General features: G+C 35.8%; 1 protein-coding gene across 5 annotated transcripts in view; it reads right to left on the bottom strand.

Moving 5' to 3' along the window:
* Bltp1 (bridge-like lipid transfer protein family member 1) overlaps positions 1-12296 on the bottom strand; it is a 200419-nt gene that overhangs the window by 91818 nt on the left and 96305 nt on the right. For all 5 annotated transcript variants that reach the window (XM_071614729.1, XM_071614732.1, XM_071614730.1 and 2 more), the window contains exons 33-42: positions 12015-12161; positions 11538-11665; positions 11035-11234; positions 8735-8932; positions 7775-7986; positions 4927-5078; positions 4178-4328; positions 3861-4013; positions 1995-2235; positions 696-838 (exon numbers count right to left, since the gene is read on the bottom strand). In XM_071614729.1, the coding sequence (XP_071470830.1) occupies positions 696-838; positions 1995-2235; positions 3861-4013; positions 4178-4328; positions 4927-5078; positions 7775-7986; positions 8735-8932; positions 11035-11234; positions 11538-11665; positions 12015-12161 (1725 nt within the window). The remainder of the gene's footprint in view (positions 1-695; positions 839-1994; positions 2236-3860; positions 4014-4177; positions 4329-4926; positions 5079-7774; positions 7987-8734; positions 8933-11034; positions 11235-11537; positions 11666-12014; positions 12162-12296) is intronic.

The following is a 12296-nucleotide window of genomic DNA, read 5'->3' on the forward strand; positions in this document are numbered from 1 at the left end:
CTCTTATTAAGCATCCTCAGAACTTCTCAAAGCAAAGCCACACAGCCAAAGTCATAAAAACCCTAATCCAAACCATATACTGATCATTCACTGCCTAAAGGGCTTCTTGTTAAAACTGATGTTACAAGACCAATGACATTTTCAACACTGAACTTTATTGAACACTGTATTTAATTAAGTCAAAGGAGAGCATGAAGGCTTGAAGTTAAAGCATATCTTATTCAAGAGTAATTACTGACCATACAGTCTTCAAAGAAATATATATACTGGCAGGCATGATAGCACACACCTGTAATCCCAACCACTCGGAAGGCTGAGGCAGGAGGATTGCAGTTGCATGAACAACTTAGAAAGGCCCTAAGTAATTTAGCAAGATCCAGTTTCAAAATAAATAGGGCTGGGAATATGACTCAGTGGTTAAGTGCTCCTGGGTCCAATCCCCAGTACCGAATGAATGAATGAATGAATGAATAGAAAGGAAGGAAGGAATATATATATATATATATTTCTTTTAGGATATATATATATATATATATATATATATATATATATATCCTAAAAGCTACTAATCAAGTTCATTTCAACATAATGAATCATTTCAATATTTAGGGGGGACAGCTAATATTTAAATTTGAAATAACAAAATTTTAGGTCTTCTCTTGAAGTCTGAATAACCAACAACAGCAATAACACACCTTTATTTTTAATGCAGAGTCACTATGGGTGTGAGTTTTGGAAAGTTTTCTCATTATTTCAGCTCCCGTTACAGGTCCAGAGCTACCTGGAGGTGGCCGCTGGGCTGTTCCTTCTAGCAGCATTGTGTGTTCACTGACTGTGGCTGAAATGGGTGAAGGAAGAGGCAAGTCAGATATTACCACACCCTTCCTTGGAACATCAACCTCATTGTTCTGGTTGTATAACCACACTCAACTTTCATGATGTGACAAATTAATTGTAGAATCTGGTAAAATTTACTCTTTTCTCTCCTTTATTCCCAAATCCCAATCCTCTCACTCAGTCGCAAAAAAAAAGAAAAGAAAGAAATAACTGTTATTCAATCTTTCACATATGACATGCAAATGACACAAATAGCAAATGCCAGTTCAATCCTGCTCAAGAAAATACAGACTGTCATGGACTAACAGACACCTGTCAGTAATGAGAAAGGATATTCACTGCAGGACTCTTTCAACTTTGAGCATACTTTAAATATTGGAAAATAAATAAAATCCAGCCTATTCCTTATAATACATTCACTTTCTAAACATTTTTTAATGTAGCTAGATAAAATACAACATATCAGTGTTGTGAAATTTTAGGACTACTCTTCTTTCCCATGACTTTTAATATTTTTTCAAAACATTTGTAATAAATTTTCATTGATGTTACATGTCATAATAATAATAAAAATTAACTTTGGGCAAAGAATGAAACAGCACTGTATTAACAGATCTGTAGATTCAGTGTAGGCCTCCAAACTTACTTATGGGAATAAGACAAAGGCACCTTTAAAACCAGATAAACAAATACTATTTTAAAAAGAAAATTTACAGGTTTCACTCATATAACATTTTGTTATGCAAAGATGTCTTTGCACTGGTAGATTAGGAGAAGGCTATTATATTTCATAAAACTAACTTATATAAATCAGGTCCACAAAAAGATTCTGAAATTACCATCATGTATTTGAATTAATAAAAAGCCATGCTTCTATAATAAGGCCACGATATTTTCAAATCTGGGACACAAATCATTAAAATCATTACGAGTATTATGCTACCAAGTGTGTACCACCCAGCTAAAAGATATGCTTGTATTAATAATTCATTGATAACTAAAGCAGAAAAACAAAAGGGTCTGGATACCTTGTAAAGTGGCATATTAGCTTTATTTATAGAAGATGCACATGACTGAGCATAAAATCAGACAATGATGACTGTAAGAAATATCCTGTTAGAGGTAAGAAAATATGCAGCTGAGGCTTACAAAATTACCTGCATCAAACTCAAACTCTGCTCCATCAGCACTGGTATCACTCTGAAGACCACCCCCATTATCCAGCCCAAGTCCGTCTTCATGCTCATGGTCCACAGTTGCATGAGGTTTCAGGGGCTGAGCTGGTCTGTGTAAGCTGACTCCTTTAAAAGCTGGTGTCACCACAATAAACTTCATCCACTGCCTTGCAAGTGCAACCAAGCCTTTCTTTAAAGTGACCAAAGCAGGAAGACCATCACTCTGTAACAATGACATGGGTGAATGTCAACTAAAGTAGGAAGTTGCCCTTCAAGTGCTTTGTATACATTTGTTCATTTAAATATCGAAAGCTTCATTTAGAGGGGAAGAAACTAAAACTTAGATGTTAAGCAACTTGTCCAAAGTTACCCAAGATTTCAAGTTGACTGTAGAACCCCTCCAGGGTTCCTGTATTGGAAGCTTGGTTCCCAGAGTGGCAGTGTAGACAGGTGATGGGATCTATAAGAGGTGGAGCCTGGTGGAGACCACTGAGGTATTGCTCTTTGGATACATTAATGCATTTCTGGAGAGATTCTTAGTTCTCAAGACAGGGTAGTTTAAAAAAATTAAGTCTGGCCCCTTCCATCTTTGGCTTCTTGCCATGTGATCCCTCCCTCTCACTCACACTTCCACTATCTTGCAATCCACTAAGGGGTCCTCACCAGAGACACACTTGGGATGTCCTTGAACCTCCAGAACCGTAAGCTAAATAAATCTCCTTGCTTAAGCACCCAACCTCAGGTACTTCATTATACAGAAAGAAAGCTAATAGATGCCAGTCTTTAAATACAGCGCTGCATATTTCTGTCATAAAACAATACAGCAGCAGCAGGTGAAAGAAGACACTAGACATGAGGTGCCACTTTACCCCACAAGGTGATGATTGTGAATGAAATTTTTGGCTATTTTCCTACTAGCACCTTAATCTAAAGAGAAAACAACTATCTAATTCTTTACTCTTCTTTCCAGTAATTCCTCTTGGTAGGAGAAATAGCCAATTTGATTAAAGGGAGCCATTTACTAACTCGGCCCACTTACTTCTAAGGAATACCAGGTCCACAAGCCTGCCTCTTCATTTTTAGAATCAAGTGACAAGGGCCATCCTGTGATTCTCCCTCACAGGGGAAGCTACCTGGTGAAGCACCCATCCATAAGAGATGTTGCCATCCTCTCTCTGGTCCAGCTCCTCTACCTATGACTAGATAGGCAAGTGTACTAGGGACTTCTCAGTCCTCCACAGTCAGGAAGTACAAGAGCTATGCCAGTCTAAATATCTTTTGTCTTCTTGTCTTTTAATTTTTTTTATTCTAATTTGTTATATATGACAGCAGAATGCATTACAATTCATATTACACATATTAAAAATCCATTGCTTTGTAGAGGTTCTTGACCTGCATGGCCAGTGGCTTGCCTGGCCATTGATAATACTGGTGATTCTGGTGATCACTCTCTTGCTTAAATCTCTATTCCTATAGCTTTTAACACACAGCTTTCCTGCTTCTCCTGCCTCTTCTTCCTCCACATTTTGTGTAGTTCTCTCCAACCCTCCTATTATTCCTTTAAATTTCAGCATTTTGGGGGATTCCATCCTTAACCAGCTTTTCACTCAGTTTACCCCATGGAACAATCTCATCCACGTCCACAACTTCTTCTAATATGGCTGTGTTGTTAATTCCCTGAAATCGACCATCTGACCACAATGTTGACCATTAGTCTATTTCTCCCCAGATTTCTCCTTTGGACTTTCCACATGCATCTCAAACTTACTGACCTCACTGTTGTAGGTCAGTGGTCTACATCAAGAATGGCAGCCTCTTTAAAGCTAACATTTGGTTTCAGGAGCTCACCATGGTAGCATCATCGATGATGGAGTAATTTGCCTGGTGTAGGTAGTGATGAAGGATATTGCAGAGCAAACAGGAAGGATTTTCTTGGAGAAAGCGAGCAACTTTCGTAAGCCTGTTGTATTTGCTTCTTAGGGGAAAATGTACACTTTTATTCTGAAATCAAGCAATCACAGATTTAGAATGATATGTTTGAAAGATTCTATAATAAGAGATAGTTAGTAACTAGAACCTTCAGATCTGACATTTTCCAACAAGGATTAACAGTAAGACATTATTTTCAGTGACATATGTATAACCTGATGTATGGGTAGACTTACCTCTAGGGCTTCTGTCATTATGCATCCCATGACAGCACAGATTCTCAGGGTTCCCTCAGTTTCTAATTTGTTTAAGGACGACTTGAGTTGATCAATGGGAACAAGCCAGGCACCAACAGCTGGAGTTGCAGTGCTTAAGAGGTTCAGCTGCCTTTTAAAAGCAATACAAGGTTACAGGTAACTGTTAAAAATTTATATTTCAAACAACCTCCCATAACAACTAACTGTATAGTTTATTCAAGCAAAATTACTTTTCTTCCTTTTGACCACTGATGAATTATGAAATGGATAACAGAAAGGAAAGGAAAAGGGCTGGGGTTGTGGCTCAGTGGTAGAATTCTGGCCTAGCATGCTTGAGGCACTGAGTTCGATCCTCAGCACCACATAAATGTAAAATAAAGACATTGCAAAAAATAAATAAATAAATAAAGACATTGCATCCACTTAAAAAATAAATAAAAAAAGAAAAAGGAAAAATACTTTCACTTGTCAGAGGTGAAAAGAGGATCAAAAGTGTAAGTCAGGATGACAAGCAACAATAAAATTAAATCACTAGGAAAAAAACTGGGTTGCAAAAGGTGAGAATAATTCTACAGAAAGTCTGAAGAAAGGAGGAAAAAGGGGCAACCCTAATACTTTTTGAATTCGCTACATCAGGAAAGCAATTCAAAAAATAGGTGAAGCAGAGTTACATGCTAACTGAAAAACAGAAGAAACACCAACAGACCACAGACTCTTGAAACCTGTACCTAGAAAACGCGTGTGTGAGAGACCTCACGTTGGTGGGAGCTGCAAAACTAAACCAGATCTCTTTAATGGTCAGCTTCATGCTGCACGAGTCTGGAGGTGGAGGCATCAGGGGCAGATCTTTCTTCAAATCATCAGATTCGACACCTTCATCCTATACCAAACAAAATGCCAAAACTTGTTAATGTATAATTAATACCTTAAAAATACTAACATAGAAGTTTACTGGTGTTTCAGTGTGGAAACCTTTTCATCTAATTAGGTTTTCTACAGATAGCATTCTTACATGAAACAGACAATGTGAATCTTGCTCAACCTCAACCTGAGAAATATCTATGGAAACTTGAAAGCTCCAAGGAGCAACAACTGTAAAAACCACTTGCATTATAAAATGTAAATCAGAAATACAAGAACTCAAGAGCTTCGATTGATCACTTCATTCAGTTGTATTTGCTTATAGATACTCACCGCTACTTTTGCCAGCTAACGTAAGACTTGCCAGAAACCATGTGACTATTAAGCTGAAGAATACTTCAGAGAATTAAGGTCTCTGCAATCAGTCCACTCTCCACTTGACTTTAACACAATATTTCAAACTGGCAAATAAAGTATCCCCCAAAACACTACTGTAGCATGTACTTAAATACCACTTTGTAATAATAAAAAAAATTCTTAGCCATTTTGTAGCTAATAATCCGAATCTATACTGAGAAATATGAATGATATTTTTGAAATGGACAATCATCACTCTTCTGAATGTAGGGAGGTAAGTTGCATAATATTAAAGAAAAGGGTCTTCTACCAGTTATATCTATTTACAGATCTGTAATTTGCTTTTAAATACTATTAGCTAAGAAAAAAAAGTTTTGGTTTGTTTTGGTAGTATGATTAGAAAATGACGCATACACTAGGCACAGTAGTGTATGCCTATAATCCTACAAGGTTGAGAGGATGAGACAGGAGGATCAAAAGTTCAAAGCCAGCTTCAGCAACTTAGCCAGGCCCTTAGTAACTTAGTGAGACCCTGTGTCTAAGTAAAAATATAAAATAAAGGTCTGGGGATGTGGCTCAGTGGTTAAGCACCATTGGTACCCATTAAAAAAAAAAAAAAAGAAAATGAAGCATGTCCACAAAAAGAACTTAGAATCCTAAGGGTCACAAGTAATTATAACATCAAGAATCAATAATCAGGGGCTGGGGATGTGGCTCAAGCGGTAGCAAGCTCGCCTGGCATGCGTACGGCCCAGGTTCGATCCTCAGCACCACATACAATCAAAGATGTTGTGTCCGCCAAAAACTAAAAAATAAATATTAAAAAAAAATTCTCTCTAAAAAAAAAAAAAAAAGAATAATCATAGTGTTCAATCTCTTATCAGCAATTCTGAAATCTAAAAAGTTTCAAAAACCTGATTTACAAAGGGACAATAAAATCTGAACTGATGAGACACTATTTATCCGGCTTGATGTTTTTATTAATGCTGTGCAGAAATATTTAAAGATGAAGTGCTGTCTCACATCACATTAGGAGTTTATGTAACATGTAGTACATATTCCATGTTGCTTTTATTTTTCTTTAAAAAAAAAAAACAAAAACCTAAAGTGCAGTTGCTTCGGAGGCTGAGATACGAGAATGAATGGCCTGAGTACAGACAGTTGGAACCAGTCTACACAACACAGCAAGTCTCCATCTCTTAAAATAATAATAATAATCTATGGGGATGGGGTCATAGCACAATGGTAGCATGTGTGAGGCACTAGGTTCAATTCTCATAAAAAATTAAATAAAATAAATATATAAAATTTATTTTTTTAAAAAATGTATGGCTGGTAGATAGCTCAGTGGTACAACTTCTGCCTTGTAAGTGCAACACCCTGGATTCAATCCCTAACACCCAAAAAAGTGTGCAAATAAAAATAGAAGTCTAATGTCTCAAAATACATTTCATCTCATAGGTTTTAGACCAGAAACAAAGAGCCAGAGATTGGGTATATAAAGATACAGAAAGAGCCAGAGATTGGGTATATAAAGATACAGAACTTGAGATTTTAAAAGGAGGGAAGGAGGGGTTTTATAGGAATAAACAATTAATTAATTAATAATGTACAGGTCCAGGCAAATTAGCAACAAATTTGCTTTTAAACTGATTGGCACTTCTGGCACCTATGGCACATCTAAATGCAGGAGTGTAAAAAGCCACTGGGCACAGTTCTGTAAAAAGCTAGTGCCAAAAGCATTGCTGGTGGAAGGAGTGTCACTAAACTGTGGGCCTGGCCTATGAAACCAGTCAGGGAGTAGATCAACAGCAAGAAAAAAAGAGGAGCCAACAACAGACCCTTGGGGGACCTCATACACTAGGAGAAAGAGCTCCATGAGGAAACAGACCAAGACAAGACAGGGAACCCACGGAAGGGAAAGTCAGAATCCAAGGACTTTCAGGAAGGAGAGCAGGAGCTCGGAGAGGGCCCTGAACTGCTGTCATTTCAATACACGATAATAGAGAAAGAACCGCTAGGTTCTTCCCAACTATTTTCTTCAGTGTGTAGCCATTATATTTGTAATTTCCTTAAAAACTGCTAACCACCCAAAACCTAAAAATAAAAAGTGACAACTGCCAAAGTACAGACCACACAGCTTACTCAGTACAGAACATAAACAAGGTGCTATGTAAGACTAAGATGGACAGAAATGTGCCACAGTCCTGGTACACTCTCCAATGAGCTATCACACTGAGCAGACAGCATGAGTCCAAAACAGGGAAGACAAGCAAATACATACTAACAATTCTGATTTCAGAGTATAGCTTTCTATATTATTTTTCCAAAGCATTATTATGTTAGAAAATCACCAACTTGTTCATCTGAGACAGAGTTTCCATTTAAGTCTGAGGAAGGGCTTGTCCGGTCACATGGAAGATTATCATCGGAGACATCAGTATTATAGCCACTGCCAGTTGGAGAATCTGAAGAATTGTTGGATGTCAGCACTCCACCCCTTTCTGTGGCATTAGCTTTACCCATAATTCCAAAACTGTTGTATAAAACAGCACCAGACTGTCTTCCTCCTGTAAAAGGGGATTTATTTGCTAAGAACAGCAGATATCCATATTTCAATGCTGAACTCTACACTATCTGCTTAAAATTTCATAAAGATCATGTTTGATCACTAAGACTCTGCCCTTATCTATAAATGTGATGTATGATTGAACTGTCAGGTAAATAACTGTAAGCATATAATTACTAATACTAGTTACTACATTGGAACTAATATTAACAAATATAACCAATGACTATATCTAAAAAATCTTACCACTATTCAATGCTCCTATTTTAAAATTATTCAATAACATTTAAGAAGAGATATATATATATATATAGTGTGTGTGTGTGAGTGTATATATGTGTGTGTGTAACTCAGTATCTTTCTGAGTAAAGGATTAATAATATCTACTAAATCAAAGACCAACTTTTCAAAGATGCAAACTTTCAAACAGCTGGGTGACTTTATATTTCACTTAGGAGGTTTTTCTGAATCACAGATTTTTGTTGTTGTTGTTGTTCAAACACTGAGGTTTGATACGAGTGGACATTCTGCCTAGCTATGGATCATGCAGTGGAGGGAACACCTCACTTGAGCAATTGGGATAGGGTACCCACTCCTGGTAAATAATCTCAGATATCACACTACTTTCAGCTTTATTATGTGGATTCAGGTAACTCAAAGTCACAACTGTTTAAAACATTTCAGAAATAAGGGCCCCAACTGCCCCCCACTTAACCAGTTCAACAACAACAACAATTACAAAAGCTTGCCTTTTATGGTTAAATTTTCAAGTCCACATTCAAACATTATCCAACCCCACTTTTCTTGGCTGGGACCTATTCGAGTTACATCTGGAACAGCTTGTTGATCTGTTTCATCTACAAAAGTAAATTCATCCAGTTCTTCAAGAGTAAATAAAACCTTGGACTTCTCAAAAGGAATAGCAGTGATGGCACAGGTCCCAATGTCTATTATTAAGAGAACAAAATGAATATTTTTAAAGACAGATGGTTTATACTTAAATTTACACATTTGCCACAGTGGCTGTCCTAAAAGGGTATCTTAATATTTTGCCAAAAAGACAGAAAAGTAAACAAATGAGCCAACTTTTAAAAGAATGCTACCTAAAAAGAAGATTCCATAATTCGTAAGTAATTGCTCAAAATTAGTATAAATCTGAAAGGTTACAGGGTACTCTAGATGTGTAGTCAATAAGCTCCTAAATAATTCAGCTTCATGGTAAAGTAATTTAAACCACTTTTAATCATTTTACCATATATATATATTTTAATTACCCAGCCTTAGAGAAAAACTATTTTCTAGGAAAATCACAGCTTTTCCTAAACAGCTTCTATTTAATCACTACAATTCATTAAAAATGTCCTGGTTCCATTGTTTACAGATACAAAAAGGAAACCACCATCCTTAGTGCCTGGGAGGTTTTATTATCTTATATTTTCTCATTTCTCTGATTACAGATAATGAACACAGAAAAGAAAAACTGAGAATATAAAAAAAAAACACACATATAAATTTACCACCCAAAGGTAACTTATTTATATTTGAAGTAAACACTTTCTAGCCCTTCATAAATAATTTTGCAAACTTGGCTTTGGATCCTACTTTTCATATAGCAGGAAACCATGATATAATTTTCTCTGGTAACTAAAAATTCTTTAATTTTAATAGCTATATATTATTCCATCATATGTAAATATCTTCTTTGCACTTAAAATTTGAAAACCTTCCTTGTTTAGAAAGCAAATATTTGCTTATGTTTTCCTATACTTTTCTTATTTTTGAATTACTGATATTTGTCTTTAATCCCATGAATACTCTAATCTTTACCAAATAAGGTAAGGATTTAGCTTGAATTTCACTTTGATTTCTTGATCAGGAAATACAATCAGTATATCAAAGTTCCAGAATTTATGAAAAGTGAATAACCCCTAACACTGCATTCAGACACCTAACTACTTCAACTCCCTATGGCTAGCAAATGTCATGAGATTACTAACAAATTTCTAACACATATTAAGTAAAGACATTTACATTTTTCCTATATATTTATACAACAGTCCACCTGGGGATGTCATTGTGAGTTTTGTCTTTGATGAGAAGTACTTCTGGATGATGGATATCAAAAATGACTTAAGGTACTGCTTACAGTCTGAATACCACCAAGTACAAACTGGTTACCATCATTGCAAACTACAGAGCTCTTAACATTCATGCCACTGTTTTTTTGTTTTGTTTTGTTGTTGTTGTTGTTTACACCAATTTTAGGACTACAGATTTCAGATAGTTAATAATTTTCTTGCAATCCCTAGGTCAAACATTTTGGCCTCATACACAAAGATAGTGAAATAAGTCTTGAAAAAGTCCAAGTGGTCACATAGACCCAGAATGTAGACAGGAGCCATGAAACCTTCAGAACCTGCAGAATGCAGAGTGCAAATTCCAGGAACTCATTTGTTCATTCAGGAATGGTCATCCATCCCAAAGCAATCATCTCAAATAAGACTAACAAACTCATTTTTCCCTCTGGATCAAATCTGACAAACTAAGGTCACTTAAACCTCAAAATGAGAAAACACATTAGAGTCCAAAATATTAAAATGCTACATATATTTCTTGTACTTACCAGGGACTTTAAGAGGAATGTTTATCACTTTTATTGCTGCCAGACGTTAAGTACAGGCTACCTGGACTTTGCTAATATTGCAATTAATTAATCTTCATGAAATTCTACAAACAAGTCAAACAACTGACCACTCTCTTTTGTAATAGGCAAACAATTACTATGAAGAAAATACATAGGAGAAAGATACATTCCTAATTTGAAGCCACATTTTTTTTTTTTTTACCAAAGTTTACTTTCCATTATACACCGAATTTGAGTTAGTAAGAAGTCAGATACCATGCCTTCCATGTATGTAGAAATGCATTTCTTTTCCTTATATAATACTCAAATTGTAGCAATATTCAAAGGGAAAACTCATGTTCTCTATTGCAAACTCTTCTTATGTTTTCACACGCCAAGGAAAACCCTACATGCGGCAGAGCTTACCTGCTGTGTCAAGACCCCTGAGCTGACCGTGCACTCGATGAACATGTAACTTGGCAGCAATTTCTTTCCCTTTTTCTGCTCCAGCATTTGATCTGAGGGATCCAGATGACTGAGGTTGCATCTTAGTGGCATGAACGTATCTATCAAAATTTGTTGTTTTACTAGGGTCTGCATTATTTGAGGTCTCCTCAACTACACCTCTTTAAGAAAAAGAAAAAAGCATATATAAATGATATAGTTCTATGAAAATATTTAACTAAACAGCTTTCTTAAAAAAACCACTCCACTATTTTAACTAACTTAGTATTAATAACAAATTACTCAATGTTCACTGAAAAATATTAAGAATAAATAGAATACAAACTTTTAAAAACACACTTTACTAATCTGTGAGTCCAAAACAGTTTTAACATTATAATTCTCAGAAATGTATTAAAAAGATGAAATCAAGTCTTATGTTTGTATCTAGAAAAATGATCATGTCTCAATAAATTCTGTCTTACCTGTTCATACGAACTTGTGTAGCAATCCTGTCAAAACACAATGCCACTAGGGACACGTGAGTCACACTTCTACTAGGAGCTGTAGTTGGAGACTCTTCCACTGAGGCTTGTAACAAACATAAGTTTACCTACCACACAAAATATCACAAACTTGAGTTGTAAAATCAAAAGTTATTACTTAACCATAAAACACATGAAAAGGAGTAGCTACAAAGATGAACGGCACAACTATGCACTGGAAGATAAGGAGGTCATAAATTCCCAGAGAGGAATAGTAATAAATGTTTTATGGGGAGGACATGGAGCATTTTAAATACTGCTCAATATTCTGCTTAAGTAAGCCATTTATAATATATTAAATCTATATTATATCATCAAAGGAATAAAATGTTTTTGATTTTATCAACTCTTCAATACTTTGGTAAATGCAAAGCTCTATTTTCCCAAAAAAAATTTTTTTAAACATTCAAGTGTTACCTTTGGTATGCTAACATTAGCCTGTAGACCCTTAATTGTTACATTATCTTGTTTCATTGTAAGATTTGTCTGAGCTTGTCCTTGATTAGTTGTTCCTATTGTAGGGTGTTCAGTTTTTGTTCCTCGGACATCTTGTTTGGACGATAACTAAAATGAATGAAAACAGAATTATTTCCTAGGCCTTTCACAATTTCTACAGCATCCGCAATAACTTCTTATTCATTGAGCACCCTGCCCTATCTACATGCCAGCTACTGGTTCAACACTCCACCCTCAAGTCCA

The sequence above is a fragment of the Marmota flaviventris genome, chromosome 7 (genome assembly GCF_047511675.1).
Source record: "Marmota flaviventris isolate mMarFla1 chromosome 7, mMarFla1.hap1, whole genome shotgun sequence".
In the NCBI taxonomy this organism is placed as follows: Eukaryota; Metazoa; Chordata; class Mammalia; order Rodentia; family Sciuridae; genus Marmota; species Marmota flaviventris.